Source organism: Bufo gargarizans, chromosome 9 (assembly GCF_014858855.1).
Source record: "Bufo gargarizans isolate SCDJY-AF-19 chromosome 9, ASM1485885v1, whole genome shotgun sequence".
NCBI classification, from domain to species: Eukaryota; Metazoa; Chordata; class Amphibia; order Anura; family Bufonidae; genus Bufo; species Bufo gargarizans.
In genome coordinates this window covers 190,763,456-190,784,145 of record NC_058088.1, presented here as the reverse complement: position 1 = coordinate 190,784,145, position 20,690 = coordinate 190,763,456, and the positions used below count along the sequence as shown (strand labels likewise).

Sequence of the window (20,690 nt, the reverse complement as noted above, 5' to 3'; positions counted from 1 at the left end):
CTAATCCTATCCTGTGTGATACTGTCTGCTGAGCTGTGTATCTAATCCTCTCCTGTGTGATACTGCCTGCTGAGCTGTGTATCTAATCCTATCCTGTGTGATACTGTCTGCTGAGCTGTGTATCTAATCCTATCCTGTGTGATACTGTCTGCTGAGCGTGTATCTAATCCTATCCTGTGTGATACTGCCTGCTGAGCTGTGTATCTAATCCTATCCTGTGTGATACTGTCTGCTGAGCCTGTGTATCTAATCCTATCCTGTGTGATACAGTCTGCTGAGCGTGTATCTAATCCTATCCTGTGTGATACTGTCTGCTGAGCTGTGTATCTAATCCTATCCTGTGTGATACTGTCTGCTGAGCTGTGTATCTAATCCTATCCTGTGTGATACTGTCTGCTGAGCTGTGTATCTAATCCTATCCTGTGTGATACAGTCTGCTGAGCTGTGTATCTAATCCTATCCTGTGTGATACTGTCTGCTGAGCTGTGTATCTAATCCTATCCTGTGTGATACTGTCTGCTGAGCTGTGTATCTAATCCTATCCTGTGTGATACTGTCTGCTGAGCTGTGTATCTAATCCTATCCTGTGTGATACTGTCTGCTGAGCTGTGTATCTAATCCTATCCTGTGTGATACTGTCTGCTGAGCTGTGTATCTAATCCTATCCTGTGTGATACTGTCTGCTGAGCTGTGTATCTAATCCTATCCTGTGTGATACTGTCTGCTGAGCTGTGTATCTAATCCTATCCTGTGTGATACTGTCTGCTGAGCTGTGTATCTAATCCTATCCTGTGTGATACTGTCTGCTGAGCTGTGTATCTAATCCTATCCTGTGTGATACTGTCTGCTGAGCTGTGTATCTAATCCTATCCCTGTGTGATACTGTCTGCTGAGCTGTGTATCTAATCCTATCCCTGTGTGATACTGTCTGCTGAGCTGTGTATCTAATCCTATCCTGTGTGATACTGTCTGCTGAGCTGTGTATCTAATCCTATCCTGTGTGATACTGTCTGCTGAGCTGTGTATCTATCCTATCCTGTGTGATACTGTCTGCTGAGCTGTGTATCTAATCCTATCCTGTGTGATACTGTCTGATGAGCTGTGTATCTAATCCTATCCTGTGTGATACTGTCTGCTGAGCTGTGTATCTAATCCTATCCTGTGTGATACTGTCTGCTGAGCTGTGTATCTAATCCTATCCTGTGTGATACTGTCTGCTGAGCTGTGTATCTAATCCTATCCTGTGTGATACTGTCTGCTGAGCTGTGTATCTAATCCTATCCTGTGTGATACTGTCTGCTGAGCTGTGTATCTAATCCTATCCTGTGTGATACTGTCTGCTGAGCTGTGTATCTAATCCTATCCTGTGTGATACTGTTGCTGAGCTGTGTATCTAACCTATCCTGTGTGATACTGACTGCTGAGCTGTGTATCTAATCCTATCCTGTGTGATACTGTCTGCTGAGCTGTGTATCTAATCCTATCCTGTGTGATACTGTCTGCTGAGCTGTGTATCTAATCCTATCCTGTGTGATACTGTCTTGCAGAGCTGTGTATCTAATCCTATCCTTGTGTGATACTGTCTGCTGAGCTGTGTATCTAATCCTATCCTGTGTGATACTGTCTGCTGAGCTGTGTATCTAATCCTATCCTGTGTGATACTGTCTGCTGAGCTGTGTATCTAATCCTGTCCTGTGTGATACTGCCTGCTGAGCTGTGTATCTAATCCTGTCCTGTGTGATACTGTCTGCCGAGCTGTGTATCTAGTCCTATCCTGTGTGATACTGTCTGCTGAGCTGTGTATCTAATCCTGTCCTGTGTGATACTGCCTGCTGAGCTGTGTATCTAATCCTGTCCTGTGTGATACTGTCTGCTGAGCTGTGTATCTAATCCTATCCTGTGTGATACTGTCTGCTGAGCTGTGTATCTAATCCTACCTTGTGTGATACTGTCTGCTGAGCTGTGTATCTAATCCTATCCTGTGTGATACTGCCTGCTGAGCTGTGTATCTAATCATGTCCTGTGTGATACTGCCTGCTGAGCTGTGTATCTAATCCTGTCCTGTGTGATACTGTCTGCCGAGCTGTGTATCTAATCCTATCCTGTGTGATACTGTCTGCTGAGCTGTGTATCTAATCCTATCCTGTGTGATACTGTCTGCTGAGCTGTGTATCTAATCCCATCCTGTGTGATACTGTCTGCTGAGCTGTGTATCTAATCCTATCCTATGTGATACTGTCTGCTGAGCCGTGTATCTAACCCTGTCCTGTGTGATACTGCCTGCTGAGCTGTGTATCTAATCCTATCCTGTGTGATACTGTCTGCTGAGCCGTGTATCTAATCCTGTCCTGTGTGATACTGCCTGCTGAGCTGTGTATCTAATCCTGTCCTGTGTGATACTGCCACTCACAGCTGTTGTGGTCGTACAGTAAGGGCGCGTTCACACGCTGTGGATTTTGTTGCAGAATTTTCCCCATTCACCTGTAAACTGCAGGAATCCGGGTTTTTTACCCAATTAAAATGAATGGAACTGATTTTCACTCAGGAAATTTTCTGCAATAAAATCTGCAGCGTGTGAAGGCGCCGCTCCCGTCCGGTGAAGTCAGGATCTACTTTGGGCCCCCCAGGAGTTACTAACGCTATAGCACAGTATGGCGCCATCCTCCACCATACTTTATACTGCCTGTCCTGAGCTGACGGTGGATACAACATCTCCAGGTGGACGGACTGACCCTCTGAGACTCCGGTCCCCCCCAGATTAGGATGGTACCTCCTATATGTACCAATATGGAGGATCTGAGTGGTGGAGGTGACTGCAGAATACAAGATGTTCCATCTCATAAATTCTATGTAAAGAAGGAAGGAAGAGACGGGTCATTAATACAGGAAACACAACTGCGGGTACGTGACCACAGCCGCTGTGGAAACTAGCGTGGTCTCACTTTCCCTTTAAGTAATGATTCTTAAAGGGCCAGTAGTCATTATACTGTGCACTATTATCAGACTTGGAAAGCTGGGTGATTACCGCTGTGGTTATGATTTTACCAGGGCTTATTACTCCTGATTGGCGTATTCTTGTCCATACCTCCTATGCCCACCAGAGGGCGCCCCATCCCTGTACACAACCACAAATCACAGATTTGGTGCCAGATATCAGTGTGTAGGACAAAAAGTACACATTCCTCTAATCCAGAATATCTGGTCGTCCGGCATTAGAGCCCATATATACCTGTCAGAAGGAAGAGTACTAGAGTATTAGACCAGTGTGGCCCTCCTGCTGTTGTAACAGTACAACTCCCAGCATGTCCGGACAGCCGCGGGCTCTGTGGGTACAATGTGTCACAATTGCACTGTGCAGGGCCCAGTAAGTACCAGTAACATCATAGGCCTCTTGTGGTGTGGACAGGGCCCCTCAATGCTGAGGGCCCCAGATCCACCTGGGTCATGTAGATGATTTTTACCCCTGTATGATCGTCCACGGCTCACTGGTAACGTCGATTCTCTATTATCACATGACATTAGAGTCACCCCCAACCTATCGCTATAATCACTGGTAGTGCACTTGGGGGCTGACGCTTTTCCTGCCTCTGCTTTGAGATTTGAAGCACCACAAAATTTTCTGTGCCGAATTAAAATTGGATGTTGTTAGGTCACTGATGATAACGTACTGAGGGATTGCTCTTTAAGCAATAATCTACAATAATCAATTTTACTGCATTCTGAAGAACAGCCACAAGATGGCGCCAGTCTTCATCCTTTCATTGCTCCAGGTATAAATAGCTTCTTATATATATTTTTTTTTTATTTTTATTTTTTACAATTGTTGGAGATTTGGAGGGGAGTGAAATTTGCACCCAACACAGGAGCGAAGATCTGCGAGGTGCACCCCCCTCCGCTACAAAATACCTAATAAAATGTGCATTTACCCATGAATCAGAGAGATCCCTGCAGGTGTTTTACAGAAGAAGCTGTAGATTTCAAGCCACAACTGGAAACTTTGCAAGAAGAATTAGAAAACTGTCAAGAATTTTTTTCTGGGGAATGAGCATACGCTGACATCAACAGGTAAGTGTCTTTCTATACGCCGACATCAACAGGTAAGTGTCTTTCTATACGCAGACATCAACAGGTAAGTGTCTTTCTATACGCCGACATCAACGGGTAAGTGTCTTTCTATACGCTGACATCAACAGGTAAGTGTCTTTCTATACGCTGACATCAACAGGTAAGTGTCTTTCTATACGCTGACATCAACAGGTAAGTGTCTTTCTATACGCTGACATCAACAGGTAAGTGTCTTTCTATACGCCGACATCAACAGGTAAGTGTCTTTCTATACGCCGACATCAACAGGTAAGTGTCTTTCCGTACGCCGACATCAACAGGTAAGTGTCTTTCCGTACGCCGACATCAACAGGTAAGTGTCTTTCTATACGCCGACATCAACGGGTAAGTGTCTTTCCGTACGCCGACATCAACAGGTAAGTGTCTTTCCGTACGCCGACATCAACAGGTAAGTGTCTTTCTGTACGCCGACATCAACAGGTAAGTGTCTTTCTATACGCCGACATCAACAGGTAAGTGTCTTTCTATACGCCGACATCAACAGGTAAGTGTCTTTCTATACGCTGACATCAACAGGTAAGTGTCTTTCTATACGCTGACATCAACAGGTAAGTGTCTTTCTATACGCTGACATCAACAGGTAAGTGTCTTTCTATACGCTGACATCAACAGGTAAGTGTCTTTCTATACGCCGACATCAACGGGTAAGTGTCTTTCTATACGCCGACATCAACGGGTAAGTGTCTTTCTATACGTCGACATCAACAGGTAAGTGTCTTTCCATACGCTGACATCAACAGGTAAGTGTCTTTCCATACGCTGACATCAACAGGTAAGTGTCTTTCTATACGCTGACATCAGCAGGTAAGTGTCTTTCTATACGCTGACATCAACAGGTAAGTGTCTTTCTATACGCCGACATCAACAGGTAAGTGTCTTTCTATACGCCGACATCAACAGGTAAGTGTCTTTCCATACGCCGACATCAACGGGTAAGTGTCTTTCTATACGCCGACATCAACGGGTAAGTGTCTTTCTATACGCCGACATCAACGGGTAAGTGTCTTTCTATACGCCGACATCAACAGGTAAGTGTCTTTCTATACGCCGACATTAACAGGTAAGTGCCTTTCTATACGCCGACATCAGCAGGTAAGTGTCTTTCTGTACGCTGACATCAACAGGTAAGTGTTTTTCTGTACGCCGACATCAACAGGTAAGTGTCTTTCCGTACGCTGACATCAACAGGTAAGTGTCTTTCTATACGCTGACATCAACAGGTAAGTGTCTTTCTATACGCTGACATCAACAGGTAAGTGTCTTTCTATACGCCGACATCAACAGGTAAGTGTCTTTCTATACGCCGACATCAACAGGTAAGTGTCTTTCTATACGCCGACATCAACTGGTAAGTGTCTTTCTATACGCTGACATCAACGGGTAAGTGTCTTTCTATACGCCGACATCAACAGGTAAGTGTCTTTCTATACGCCGACATCAACTGGTAAGTGTCTTTCTATACGCCGACATCAACTGGTAAGTGTCTTTCTATACGCCGACATCAACAGGTAAGTGTCTTTCTATACGCCGACATCAACAGGTAAGTGTCTTTCTATACGCCGACATCAACTGGTAAGTGTCTTTCCATACGCCGACATCAACTGGTAAGTGTCTTTCTATACGCCGACATCAACTGGTAAGTGTCTTTCCGTACGCCGACATCAACAGGTAAGTGTCTTTCCGTACGCCGACATCAACAGGTAAGTGTCTTTCTATACGCCGACATCAACAGGTAAGTGTCTTTCTATACGCCGACATCAACAGGTAAGTGTCTTTCTATACGCCGACATCAACGGGTAAGTGTCTTTCTATACGCCGACATCAACGGGTAAGTGTCTTTCTATACGCCGACATTAACGGGTAAGTGTCTTTCTATACGCCGACATCAACGGGTAAGTGTCTTTCTATACGCCGACATCAACGGGTAAGTGTCTTTCTATACGCCGACATCAACGGGTAAGTGTCTTTCTATACGCCGACATCAACAGGTAAGTGTCTTTCTATACGCCGACATCAACAGGTAAGTGTCTTTCTATACGCCGACATCAACGGGTAAGTGTCTTTCTATACGCCGACATCAACGGGTAAGTGTCTTTCTATACGCCGACATCAACGGGTAAGTGTCTTTCTATACGCCGACATCAACGGGTAAGTGTCTTTCTGTACGCTGACATCAACAGGTAAGTGTCTTTCTATACACTGGCATCAACAGGTAAGTGTCTTTCTATACGCCGACATCAACGGGTAAGTGTCTTTCTATACGCCGACATCAACGGGTAAGTGTCTTTCTGTACGCTGACATCAACAGGTAAGTGTCTTTCTATACACTGGCATCAACAGGTAAGTGTCTTTCTATACGCCGACATTAACAGGTAAGTGTCTTTCTATACGCCGACATCAACGGGTAAGTGTCTTTCTATACGCCGACATCAACGGGTAAGTGTCTTTCTATACGCCGACATCAACGGGTAAGTGTCTTTCTATACGCCGACATTAACAGGTAAGTGTCTTTCTATAACTTAAAAGGGTTTTCCAAGATTGCTCTGGATAGGTCATCAGTATCGGACCGGTGGGGGTCTGACACCCAGGACCACTATGACCGGTTCATCAGTCGTGTGGTCTCGGAGCAGCTCAGCCCCATAGAAGTGAATGGGGCTGTGCCCGATACCAAGCACAGCGCCATACATTGTATAGTGGCCGTGCTTGGTATCGCGCTCAGCCCACATTCACTTCTATGGGGCTGAGCTGCTCCGAGGCCACACGACTGATGAATGTGTCGTCACCGGCCAAGGAAAAGCTGAGAGAAGGCCACGGCCCTCACAGAAGTGCCCCTGCCCACTCAAACAGCTGATCAGCGGGGGTCCCGGGTAGTAACCCCCGTAGTAGTAAAGTCTCAGAAAACAGCTTTAAATACCTGAGGGTCACTGCCTCCTGAAATACTCTGTGTTGCTGGGGAGCCCTGCTTCTTCCATCATTAGTCTGTGGCCACCCGTTTGTCTCCACGTCCCCTGTCACACGGGGCTCCATCTGCACTGACATCAGCACGCTCCTCCTGAAATACTCTGTGCTGCTGGGGTCCTATTTCCAATCCATACCTTTGGTGACACTGCCCCTGTCACATGCAGCCTTTTCCAAACTGACTTCCAAAAATATCGATGATCTGTGTTCAAGATATCTGATCGGTGGGGGTCCGACTCCCGGGTGGTCGTAGGGGCTGCGACACTAGCGCAATCGATGCGAGGTCTTCCTCGGCCTGTGATGTCATAGCCGTCGGTCACATGGTCTTAGTGCTACTCAGTCCCATTCAGGTGATGGGATTGAGCTGCAATACAATGGACAGCACACGTCTGAGCACTGCGGACCCTGCAAACAGCTGATCAGTGGGGGTCCCTGGTGTCTGACCCCCACTGTTCTGAAGATAAGTCATCAATATTTCATTCCCACAAAATCCCTTTAAGGGAGTCATTAAATATTAGATTATATTTTATTGATTAATTGTGTTCAGTGGGAAGAGAAACAAGGGGGTCGAGATGACGATCCCTGAGATTTGTTAAAAAACTGTGTTGCAGTATCACTTGTGGCCATTAGGTGGCAGTAGAGTTCTATTATATGTTGTACATACAAGGGCGTTTTTATGATTTAGGAAACATTTTTTTGACTTATATTTGTAATTTTACAACTGTAGGAATTAAAATAAAATAAAATCCTGTTGAGTAAATTCCTGACATAAGTCAGAGCCATCCATATGAATGGGACTCAGCTGCAATACCAGGCACAACCACTATAACATGTATGGCGCTGTGCTTGGTAGAGGATCACTGGGGGTCGGACCCCCGTTGGTCTGATATTGATGACCTATCCTGAGCATACGCCATCAATTTCAGAATCCCAGAAAGACCCTTTAAAGTAATGGAGGGTCCTACTGGTTGCTGTTGTTAATATTCATCTTCGTCTCTTCCCTGGACTCGAGCCCATGTCCACCTCCTGATGGCTCACCTAGAAAATTCTATCCATTCAGGTTTAACCACCAAGATCCCTTCAACATCTCAGAGCCGTTATATCTGGTGCTAAAATGTATATTGTTGTGATATTCAAAATAGAAAAATAATATCACCCCCCCTAAATAAAAAAAATCAGCCACAGCAAAATCGTAATTTATTCCCCCTCTAAGTTCCTCCTGCCACTAGGGGGAGCGTGTGAGCGCACTGTTTACCATTGAGGATTGGAGCATTATACCTTCATGTGCAGTGATCGCCCTCTAGTGGTGGCTGCTGGCAGAATGTTATCGTGGTGTGCACTGTTTGTTTTTGCATTCTCAGGGGCGCAGCGGTACCTGCCCCGACCCCTCACACTGGAAATCACTGAATAGCAGGGGCCAAACCGCCATCTTGAGGAGGATAATATTTATAATTCTGCTTAAAGGAAACTTTGAACCTTTGCGTCAATAAAATATATAAAAAAAAAGAAATTGCACTGTGGCCTTCTCACGAATTTTACGGATGATCCACAAGACTTCTGGGGAAAACATTCTACTGTTTGTGGCTGGTGGAGGGAGCGCCATGGTTCGTATTATAGTAGTTATATTCTTGTACATAGGAGCAGTATTATAGTAGTTATATTCTTGTACATAGGGGCAGTATTATAGTAGTTATATTCTTGTACATGGGAGCAGTATTATAGGAGTTATATTCCTGTACATAGGAGGCAGTATTATAGTAGTTATATTCTTATACATAGGAGCAGTAGTATAGTAGTTATATTCTTGTACATAGGGGCAGTATTATAGTAGTTATATTCTTATACATAGGAGCAGTAGTATAGTAGTTATATTCTTGTACATAGGAGCAGTATTATAGTAGGTATATTCTTGTACATAGGAGCAGTATTATAGTAGTTATATTCCTGTACATAGGAGGCAGTATTATAGTAGTTATATTCTTGTACATAGGGGCAGTATTATAGTAGTTATATTCTTGTACATGGGAGCAGTATTATAGGAGTTATATTCTTGTACATGGGAGCAGTATTATAGTAGTTATATTCTTGTACATAGGAGCAGTATTATAGTAGTTATATTCTTGTACATAGGAGCAGTATTATAGTAGTTATATTCTTGTACATGGGAGCAGTATTATAGGAGTTATATTCTTGTACATGGGAGCAGTATTATAGTAGTTATATTCTTGTACATAGGAGGCAGTATTATAGTTGTTATATTCTTGTACATAGGAGCAGTATTATAGTAGTTATATTCTTGTACATAGGAGGCAGTATTATAGTAGTTATATTCTTGTACATAGGAGCAGTATTATAGTAGTTATATTCTTGTACATAGGAGCAGTATTATAGCGGTTATATTCTTGCACATAGGAGCAGTATTATAGTAGTTATATTCTTGTACATAGGAGGTAGTATTATAGTAGTTATATTCTTGTACATAGGCGGCAGTATTATAGTAGTTATATTCTTGTACATAGGAGCAGTATTATAGTAGTTATATTCTTGTACATAGGAGGCAGTATTATAGTAGTTATATTCTTGTACATAGGGGCAGTATTATAGTAGTTATATTCTTGTACATGGGAGCAGTATTATAGGAGTTATATTCCTGTACATAGGAGGCAGTATTATAGTAGTTATATTCTTATACATAGGAGCAGTAGTATAGTAGTTATATTCTTGTACATAGGGGCAGTATTATAGTAGTTATATTCTTGTACATAGGAGGCAGTATTATAGTAGGTATATTCTTGTACATAGGAGCAGTATTATAGTAGTTATATTCCTGTACATAGGAGGCAGTATTATAGTAGTTATATTCTTATACATAGGAGCAGTAGTATAGTAGTTATATTCTTGTACATAGGGGCAGTATTATAGTAGTTATATTCTTGTACATGGGAGCAGTATTATAGGAGTTATATTCTTGTACATGGGAGCAGTATTATAGTAGTTATATTCTTGTACATAGGAGCAGTATTATAGTAGTTATATTCTTGTACATAGGAGCAGTATTATAGCGGTTATATTCTTGCACATAGGAGCAGTATTATAGTAGTTATATTCTTGTACATAGGAGGTAGTATTATAGTAGTTATATTCTTGTACATAGGCGGCAGTATTATAGTAGTTATATTCTTGTACATAGGAGCAGTATTATAGTAGTTATATTCTTGTACATAGGAGGCAGTATTATAGTAGTTATATTCTTGTACATAGGGGCAGTATTATAGTAGTTATATTTTTGTACATAGGAGCAGTATTATAGTAGTTATAGTCTTGTACATAGGAGGCAGTATCATAGTAGTTATATTGTTGGATATAAGGAGTACTATTATTATGGGACTTTTTCTTGTCACATATTGAATAACCCCCTCTTCTTTCTAATCATACACATATGACACATACTGGGAAACAGATTTATATAAATATAGAGATACGGTATTCACACACATATATATAACAGTTATAGCTATGTATTCATCACTCCCTATTGTAAAGGGACTTTTACAGCAGTAATTATATTCCTTCTTTTGAACTTCCTTATCACTTGTCCTCTTGGAGGAAGTCCTGTAGGTGAGAGGATTATTTGGGGATTTCCTCGCTGTTTGCAGATTTCCAATCTGTGATCAGGATGTAAATCGCTCTTTGATTTGCTCCCCGTGTTTATTTCTGCAGTATGAAAAGTCCCTAGTTTTTTATGGGGGGGGATTTATTCGATTGTGTCTCCATATTTGTTCTGCTTTGTGGTATCTGATACCTGCTGTTGTCCTGAAAGAAAATAGAGTGAAAATCAATGCAGGCCCGGGGTGTAAAGCACTGACTGTGGAGCGAGGCCAATACACCAGAATTCCGGGGCATTTCTGTTGTAAATCTGTCCCTAGCGCAGGGTCTTAGGGGATGGAGCGGGATCTAGGGGTTCAGATACAAGCCATGAAAGAACTGCTGTCATGCTTCACCCCCTAAGGTCCTGCCCTTTGCACAGTACAGTGTATACATTTTACTTGTACTGTTCCTTTAAATTAGAGTGCATTTAAAGGGCAAGGTCCCATCAGAGATCAGTGCCAAGAACAAGGGGTGTTGTGTCTGGTTGTAGTGCACTGAAATGAATGGCAGGTTTAGACCCAGGGACCCTCCTGTTGAAACCAATAGGGCTGTGTGATGCACATATGACAGATTTATACCCCTGTGAGCTACGTCAGGGCATGTACTCCTCCAGAAAGGCGCATAGGGGCGTGTATATTTATACAGCTACCTGCTTGATGTAGCTGAGATATCTGCCCCTTCTCCAGGTAGATCCACAGGTCAGTGCACTTCTCCGTTTCTCTCTTGGTCACTACGTAGCTGGCCACCGACCCTGCAACTGAAACCGGGTTCAGATTTAGGAAAGGACGCCATCATGGAGGCGAGCAGCAACACCACCACCACCGTGGGCCGTAGGCATGGAGCGTCCTGTTCGGCTGGATTCACATGACTGTTTTGCATCCAGGTTGCAGCAGTTTTTTTTTTTAATGGCCATTAAAAATTGATGAATTTAATATATATATATAATTTTTTTTAAACCTTAGTATAGATGCCCCCCCATAGCATCCCCTGGACACCCAATGGCCTGTCAGTAAGTAATACTCCCTTGCCTTGGTGCCTCCCATTATCTAAAATGCCCCCCCCCCCCTGTAGTTCTCTCCAAAATGTAAAGTGCCTCCCGGTATAAGTAATGACCCCCTTTTTGCCTCCCGGTATAAGTAATGACCCCCTTAGTGCCTTCCGGTATAAGTAATGACCCCCTTAGTGCCTCCCGGTATAAGTAATGACCCCCTTAGTGCCTCCCGGTATAAGTAATGACCCCCTTTAGTGCCTCCCAGTATGAGTAATGACCCCCCCTTAGTGCCTCCCGGTATAAGTAATGACCCCCCCCTTAGTGCCTCCCGGTATAATTAATGACCCCCTTAGTGCCTCCCGGTAAAAGTAATAACCCCCTTAGTGCCTCCCAGTATGAGTAATGACCCCCCCTTAGTGCCTCCCAGTATAAGTAATGACCCCCCCTTAGTGCCTCCCAGTATAAGTAATAATCCCCTTAGTGCCTCCCGGTATAAGTAATGACCCCCCTTAGTGCCTCCCAGTATAAGTAATGACCCCCTTTAGTGCCTCCCAGTATAAGTAATGACCCCCTTTAGTGCCTCCCGGTATAAGTAATGACCCCCCTTAGTGCCTCCCAGTATAAGTAATGACCCCCTTTAGTGCCTCCCGGTATGAGTAATGACCCCCCCTTAGTGCCTCCCGGTATAAGTAATGACCCCTTTAGTGCATCCTGGTATAAGGCCTCTTTCACACAACCGTTTTTTTTTCCCCGTTTGTGGGACGTTTTTTGCGTTCCGTATACGGAACCATTCATTTCAATGGTTCCGCAAAAAAAAAAAAACTGAACCTACTCCGTATGCATTCTGTTTCCGTATTTCTGTTCCGTTGAAAGATAGAACATGTCCTATTATTGCCCGCAAATCACGTTACGTGGCTCCATTCAAGTCAATGGGTCCAGAAAAAAAAAAAAACTGAACACATACGGAATGTACTCCGTATGTCTTCCGTATCCGTTCCATTTTTTTTGCAGAACCAAAAAAATTGCGGAAGGCACACGGACAGCTTCCGTTTTTTGCAGATCCGCGGTTTGCAGACGGCAAAAAAAAAGGCACGGTCGTGTGCATGAGGCCTAGTAATGACCCCCTTAGTGCCTCCCAGTATAAGTAATGACCCCCTTAGTGCCTCCCAGTATAAGTAATGACCCCCTTAGTGCCTCCCAGTATAAGTAATGACCCCCTTAGTGCCTCCCAGTATAAGTAATGACCCCCTTAGTGCCTCCCAGTATAAGTAATGACCCCCTTAGTGCCTCCCAGTATAAGTAATGACCCCCTTAGTGCCTCCCAGTATAAGTAATGACCCCCTTAGTGCCTCCCAGTATAAGTAATGACCCCCCTAGTGCCCCCCATTCTGCTGGCCCCGATAAAAATATTAAATACTTGTATCATCCACCTGCGTGCGCAGGAGCACTGGCTTCTGGAGGCAGCAGGACCGGTCACTCCCATCGTGATCATGTGATGTCATCGCGCTGGTAATGCAGGTCCTGCTGCCTCCAATGGGGAGCGAGTGTCCCCTCGTGTTTAAGTGGCTGACGTATTATATTTGAGCCCCCGAAAGTTCCTTTTTTTAACATAGTGCACCCGTTTTTAACAGGCATTAGACGGGCGCTTCCCCCCTGTCTAATCGGCCGTTAAAAAAAACGTAGGGTCCGTCTGGCCAGGTCCTATTTGAATAGCTTCATAGACTTTAATTGGTTCTAAAAACAGCCATTATAAAAACCCAGCAATGTGAATGAGCCCTTACGGCGCCTTTTCGTCTGTATGGGTTCCCAAACAAAAGCATGAGGGGGCAGGAGGTGCTAGCTGTTGGTTCGCCAGTAGGGCGCCTATGATGGGGTTCTTTGTACCCTGCTTGGATTATGGTTCACCTGATCGCGGTCATTGCTCACAATGACTTGGCCGCTAGGGGCAGCACCACAGTTTTGCACTTTTCGGTTCCCCCTTTGTGCGCCTCTAGGTGGCGTCGCGCTGCAGATGTCTATAGTTTCAGCTCTGTTCTGGCTTACCCACGGACAGGAGTATATTCCACTGCAGGGGATACGGAAGGCGTTTTTTGAACACGCTCTGGAGCACCAGTGCGGCACCTGTCCCTGGGAACACAGACAGGAAGAGGTTAAAACAAGACGACGATGGCGGTGCCCAGGGGCCCCTCTGCTACCCCCCATTCCTGCAGCAGGAATAACCCGTGTGCGGATACCCGAAGTCAATGGGAAATCCGGAAATGGTTGTCTGTGTGTAGTTTGGGGGATTGCCAGGTGTGCGATTGCCTAAATGTCTGTCCCGCTTTACAACAGAACTGCATTTTCCCTCCAAAATCCTGTATGTTCCTCTAAATCCTGATAATCTGACATGCGCCAAAGAATCGCCCCACGTGGGGTTAACAGGCGTGAACCGTGGCTCCTGAACATCATGGGCGTCCGTGTTATCAGTTACCTGTGATGAAGGTGACCACCCCCTTCATGAACGCCTGCGACTGGCACGCTGCGTACCCTTGTAAGCCCTAAAAAAACAAAAAAAAAACCAGGTATTATTGACCCCCAGCCGGAAAATTCTTCCCAGCGAGTCACGCTGCCGCTCCTGGTGAGTCAGCCATTCCGCGTGTCTGAACTGAGTCACACAAGGGACTTCCAAGCCAAATCATTGTTTGATGAAAAGCTGTGCAACAAGGAACTTCCTGTCTCCTTCTGCTTGCTGTCAGTGAATAGGAGCCTGCATGCCAGACTGGTCAGTCCCAGCAGCAGCAGCAGCAGGAACCTTTCTGCTGATTGATACATTCTCCTTGTAGGGATAGATACATTGTATCAGAGTGGAGTCACAGAGGATTGTCTAGACTGGATACAATTGTAACAAACCCTCAGCAGTGAGAAGGTAAATGCTCAGGACTCACTGGGTGCTTCGCAGCCAGCTGGTCGTTCACTCTGGAGAGTCCGAGGTTCACCATCGCGCTCCCTCCAGCATCCAGTTCTTCCGGGTGCAGTGGCCGGACGCAGGCGGTCTCAGCAGCGACACCTGGTGGCGAGGAGGACAGAGGCTCGCAGCCAACATTGTGTTGGAGGGCAGCTTATTGTCACTGGGGGTCATCTACAACCGCGCAACGCCTGTTTTTGTCATAAAAAAAGTTGCCTTTTTTTAAAAAACACCCAAGCGATACCTGCAAGTGTAGAGATTTCCAAATTTATCAACATTTACGCTTGGAAGCAGGACAGGATACGGACCGCCGGTGGTGCACCTGCGTTAGGCCTCGTTCACACGAACGTGTTCTGCCCGTTGCCGTATTGCGGACCCGTTCCGTGTGCATTCCGCATCACGGATGCGGACACATTCACTTCAATGGGTCCGCAAATCCGGAGATGCGGAACGGAAGCACTACGTAGTGCTTTCTGGGGTTCTGTTCCGTGCCTCCACACCGCAAAAAGATAGAGCATGTTCTATCTTTTTGCGAAACGGAGGGATCGCGGACCCATGCGGCTGGGCCACGGTCGGTGCACGTACATTGCGGACCGCAATTTGCGGTCCACAGCACAGGCACGGGCTTCACACAGTCGTGTGAACGAGCCCTTAGGCCTCTTGCACACGACCGTATAGCTTTTTCAGTATTTTGCGGTCCGATAATAACGGATCCGCAAAAAATACGGATGACGTCCGTGCGCATTCTGTTTTTTGCGGAACGGAACAGCTGGCCCCTAATAGAACAGCACTATCCTTGTCCGTTGGGCAGACAATAATAGGACTTGTTCTATCTTTGAACGGAAATACGGAAACAGAAGTCATACGGAGTACCTTCCGTTTTTTTGCGGAACCATTGAAATGAATGGTTCCGTATACAGTCCGTATACAGAATGAAAAAAACTAAACGGAACGTAAACAGAACGCAGGCCTCTTTCACACGACTGTTTTTTCTGTTTACAAGTCGTTTTTTGTGTTCCGTATACAGAACCATTCATTTCAATGGTTCCGCAAAAAAAATAAAAAAAAGGAATGTACTCCGTATGCATTCCGTTTCCGTTCCGTTAAAAGATAAAACGTCCTATTATTGCCCGCAAATCACGTTCCGTCGCTCCACTCAAGTCATTGGGTCCGAAAAAAAAAAATACGGAACACATACGTAAATGCATCCATCGGATGCGGAACCATCTATTGGAAATGTTATGCCCAGCCCAATTTTTTCCATATAATTACTGTATACTGTATACGCCATACGGAAAAACGGAATCAGAAACGCAACGGAAACGGAACAACAGATCTGTTAAAAAACGGACAGCAAAACACTGAAAAAGGCATACAGTCGAGTAAACGAGCCCTTATAAAGAGCGGCACTATTTGTCACATTCTCCGTTCTTTGTAAATGGCCCCCGCTGTGAAGTATTGTATCTCTTCCTCCATTCACATCCAGAGCTGCCTTCCGAATTCTGCTAATTGCCCCTAGAACGCATAGATGGGCTGTAGGGCGGGAGCTAAACTGCTGTCTGTTTCCAAGGGCAATCAGCAGAATTTTGAAAGCAGCTCTGGATGTGAATGGAGGAACGGACGCGATACTACACAGGGTCAGTAGGCTGCCCTCTACCCTTCATAGTGCTGAGTTTCGCTGAAACTGGAAGACCCCTTTAAGCTGTTCCTTTATACAATTTTGCAATATACTTTCTGTACTCAAGATCTCTGCTTGCTGTCACCTTGTTGCAAAATTTTATACGGCGAGAATCTACCTAGAAAATGACTCCTTTTGCCCCTTTTCTGAGTTATAAGATGTTTCGTTGTCTGTTTGCATCTAAAGCGACATTTGGAATCCTGCTGGTTACCAGGGAGCAGTGCATTGTGGGAGCTCAGGTGACAGATGCAGAGTTAGTGCCGGCCTGTAGGGTGGGAGCTAAACCTGAGCTCCCACAATGCACTGCTCCCCGGTAACCAGCAGGATTCCAAATGTCACTTTAGATGCGAACATCGCAAAATATGTTTGCAATCTTATGACAGACCCGACGATGCACAGCAGCCTCCCGCTAATCAATACCCCCAGGGGCTCAACACAGTATCACACGGCAGGCTCAGATACAGCCGACAGGATTGGATAAGATAGACTTAGATACACAGCTCAGCAGACTGTATCACACAGGGTAGGATTAGATACACAGCTCAGCAGACAGTATCACACAGGATAGGATTAGATACACAGCGCAGCAGACAGTATCACACAGGATAGGATTAGATACACAGCTCAGCAGACAGTATCACACAGGATAGGATTAGATACACAGCTCAGCAGACAGTATCACACAGGATAGGATTAGATACACAGCTCAGCAGACAGTATCACACAGGATAGGATTAGATACACAGCTCAGCAGACAGTATCACACAGGATAGGATTAGATACACAGCTCAGCAGACAGTATCACACAGGGTAGGATTAGATACACAGCTCAGCAGACAGTATCACACAGGACAGGATTAGATACACAGCTCAGCAGACAGTATCACACAGGATAGGATTAGATACACAGCACAGCAGGCAGTATCACACAGGATAGGATTAGATACACAGCTCAGCAGGCAGTATCACACAGGATAGGATTAGATACACAGCTCAGCAGACAGTATCACACAGGATAGGATTAGATACACAGCTCAGCAGGCAGTATCACACAGGATAGGATTAGATACACAGCTCAGCAGACAGTATCAAACAGGATAGGATTAGATACACAGCTCAGCAGACGGTATCACACAGGAGAGGATTAGATACACAGCTCTGCAGACAGTATCACACAGGTAAGGATTAGATACACAGCTCAGCAGACTGTATCACACAGGATAGGATTAGATACACAGCTCAGCAGACAGTATCACACAGGATAGGATTAGATACACAGCTCAGCAGACAGTATCACACAGGATAGGATTAGATACACAGCTCAGCAGACAGTATCACACAGGATAGGATTAGATACACCGCTCAGCAGACAGTATCACACAGGGTAGGATTAGATACACAGCTCAGCAGACAGTATCACACAGGGCAGGATTAGATACACAGCTCAGCAGACAGTATCACACAGGACAGGATTAGATACACAGCTCAGCAGACAGTATCACACAGGGTAGGATTAGATACAAAGCTCAGCAGACAGTATCACAGGATAGGATTAGATACACAGCTCAGCAGACGGTATCACACAGGAGAGGATTAGATACACAGCTCAGCAGGCAGTATCACACAGGATAGGATTAGATACACAGCTCAGCAGGCAGTATCACACAGGATAGGATTAGATACACAGCTCAGCAGTCAGTATCACACAGGATAGGATTAGATACACAGCTCAGCAGACAGTATCACACAGGATAGGATTAGATACAGCAGCTCAGCAGGACAGTATCACACAGGATAGGATTAGATACACAGCTCAGCAGACAGTATCACACAGGATAGGATTAGATACACAGCTCAGCAGACAGTATCACACAGGATAGGATTAGATACACAGCTCAGCAGACAGTATCACACAGGATAGGATTAGATACACAGCTCAGCAGACAGTATCACACAGGATAGGATTAGATACACAGCTCAGCAGACAGTATCACACAGGATAGGATTAGATACACAGCTCAGCAGACAGTATCACACAGGATAGGATTAGATACACAGCTCAGCAGACAGTATCACACAGGATAGGATTAGATACACAGCTCAGCAGACAGTATCACACAGGATAGGATTAGATACATAGCTCAGCAGACAGTATCACACAGGATAGGATTAGATACACAGCTCAGCAGACAGTATCACACAGGATAGGATTAGATACACAGCTCATCAGACAGTATCACACAGGATAGGATTAGATACACAGCTCAGCAGACAGTATCACACAGGATAGGATTAGATACACAGCTCATCAGACAGTATCACACAGGATAGGATTAGATACACGCTCAGCAGACAGTATCACACAGGATAGGATTAGATACCCAGCTCAGCAGACAGTATCACACAGGATAGGATTAGATACACGGCTCAGCAGACAGTATCACACAGGATAGGATTAGATACACAGCTCAGCAGACAGTATCACACAGGCTAGGATTAGATACACAGCTCAGCAGACAGTATCACACAGGATAGGATTAGATACACAGCTCAGCAGACAGTATCACACAGGATAGGATTAGATACACAGCTCAGCAGACAGTATCACACATGATAGGATTAGATACACAGCTCATCAGATAGTATCACACAGGATAGGATTAGATACACAGCTCAGCAGACAGTATCGCACAGGATAGGATTAGATACACAGCTCATCAGACAGTATCACACAGGATAGGATTAGATACACGGCTCAGCAGACAGTATCACACAGGATAGGATTAGATACACAGCTCAGCAGACAGTATCACACAGGATAGGATTAGATACACATCCCAGCAGACAGTATCACACAGGATAGGATTAGATACACGGCTCAGCAGACAGTATCACACAGGATAGGATTAGATACACAGCTCAGCAGACAGTATCACACAGGATAGGATTAGATACACAGCTCAGCAGACAGTATCACACAGGATAGGATTAGATACACAGCTCAGCAGACAGTATCACACAGGATAGGATTAGATACAGGGCCGGCTCCAGGTTCACGTGGGCCCCCTTTTGGCATTTTGCAGAACACACGCGACTGGGAGAGAGTATGGGATTGTACCGGAAGAGAACTACAAACAACCCCAAACATGGCGCCCGCTCGCATGTGCAGTGGGCGCCATTGTCGCAGGGTTTCTGCTATTTTAAATAGCAGAGACCCGCGGCACATGTATGCAATCAGCCATAAGGCACCCTGTCATACACGCACACCCCTGATCACTGCACCCTGTCATACACGCACCCCTGCCCGCCGCACCCTGTCATACACGCACCCCTGCCCGCCGCACCCTGTCATACACGCACCCCTGATCGCCGCACCCTGTCATACACGCACCCCTGCCCGCCGTACCCTGTCATACACGCACCCCTGCCCGCCGCACCCTGTCATACACGCACCCCTGACCGCCGCACCCTGTCATACACGCACCCCTGACCGCCGCACCCTGTCATACACGCAGCCCTGACCGCCGCACCCTGTCATACACGCACCCTGCCCGCCGCACCCTGTCATACACGCACCCCTGCCCGCCGCACCCTGTCATACACGCACCCCTGCCCGCCGCACCCTGTCATACACGCACCCCTGCCCGCCGCACCCTGTCATACACGCACCCTGCCCGCCGCACCCTGTCATACACGCACCCCTGACCAACGCACCCTGTCATACACGCACACCCCTGACCGCCGCACCCTGTCATACACGCACCCCTGCCCGCCGCACCCTGTCATACACGCACCCCTGACCAACGCACCCTGTCATACACGCACACCCCTGACCGCCGCACCCTGTCATACACGCACCCCTGCCCGCCGCACCCTGTCATACACGCACCCCTGCCCGCCGCACCCTGTCATACACGCACCCCTGCCCGCCGCACCCTGTCATACACGCACCCTGCCAGCCGCACCCTGTCATACACGCACCCTGCCCGCCGCACCCTGTCATACACGCACCCCTGCCCGCCGCACCCTGTCATACACGCACCCCTGCCCGCCGCACCCTGTCATACACGCACCCCTGCCCGCCGCACCCTGTCATACACGCACCCCTGCCCGCCACACCCTGTCATACACGCACCCCTGCCCGCCGCACCCTGTCATACACGCACCCCTGCCCGCCGCACCCTGTCATACACGCACCCTGCCCGCCGCACCCTGTCATACACGCACCCCTGCCCGCCGCACCCTGTCATACACGCACCCCTGCCCGCCGCACCCTGTCATACACGCACCCCTGCCCGCCGCACCCTGTCATACACGCACCCCTGACCAGCGCATCCTGAGTTACA

The 20,690-nt window shown here is 46.2% G+C and overlaps 1 protein-coding gene across 2 annotated transcripts; it reads right to left on the bottom strand.

Moving 5' to 3' along the window:
• Window positions 1–10,530: 10,530 nt before the first annotated feature.
• On the bottom strand, window positions 10,531–14,763 carry TMEM141 (transmembrane protein 141). 2 transcript variants are annotated; one of them, XM_044268391.1, is made up of 5 exons: window positions 14,647–14,763; window positions 14,193–14,259; window positions 13,766–13,849; window positions 11,381–11,488; window positions 10,531–10,896 (listed from the first exon to the last, which is right to left on the bottom strand). In XM_044268391.1, exons 1-5 carry the CDS (start codon window positions 14,698–14,700, stop codon window positions 10,838–10,840), a joined length of 372 nt encoding a protein of 123 aa, XP_044124326.1. In that variant the 5' UTR covers window positions 14,701–14,763; the 3' UTR covers window positions 10,531–10,837. The 2 variants fall into 2 exon arrangements, with proteins under 2 accessions (XP_044124326.1, XP_044124327.1); XM_044268392.1 differs by lacking the exon at window positions 13,766–13,849.
• Between the last annotated feature and the right edge of the window lie 5,927 nt (window positions 14,764–20,690).

Bases quoted from the DNA above. Each gene is read 5' to 3' on its own strand.
- TMEM141 (XM_044268391.1), bottom strand. From the start codon at position 14,700: ATGGTGAACCTCGGACTCTCCAGAGTGAACGACCAGCTGGCTGCGAAG. The intron at 13,850-14,192 runs GTAACTGATAAC...CTGTGTTCCCAG, and splicing joins GGTGGTCACCTTCATCACAG to GGACAGGTGCCGCACTGGTG. The intron at 11,489-13,765 runs GTAAGCCAGAAC...ACCCGGTTTCAG, and splicing joins GAATATACTCCTGTCCGTGG to TTGCAGGGTCGGTGGCCAGC.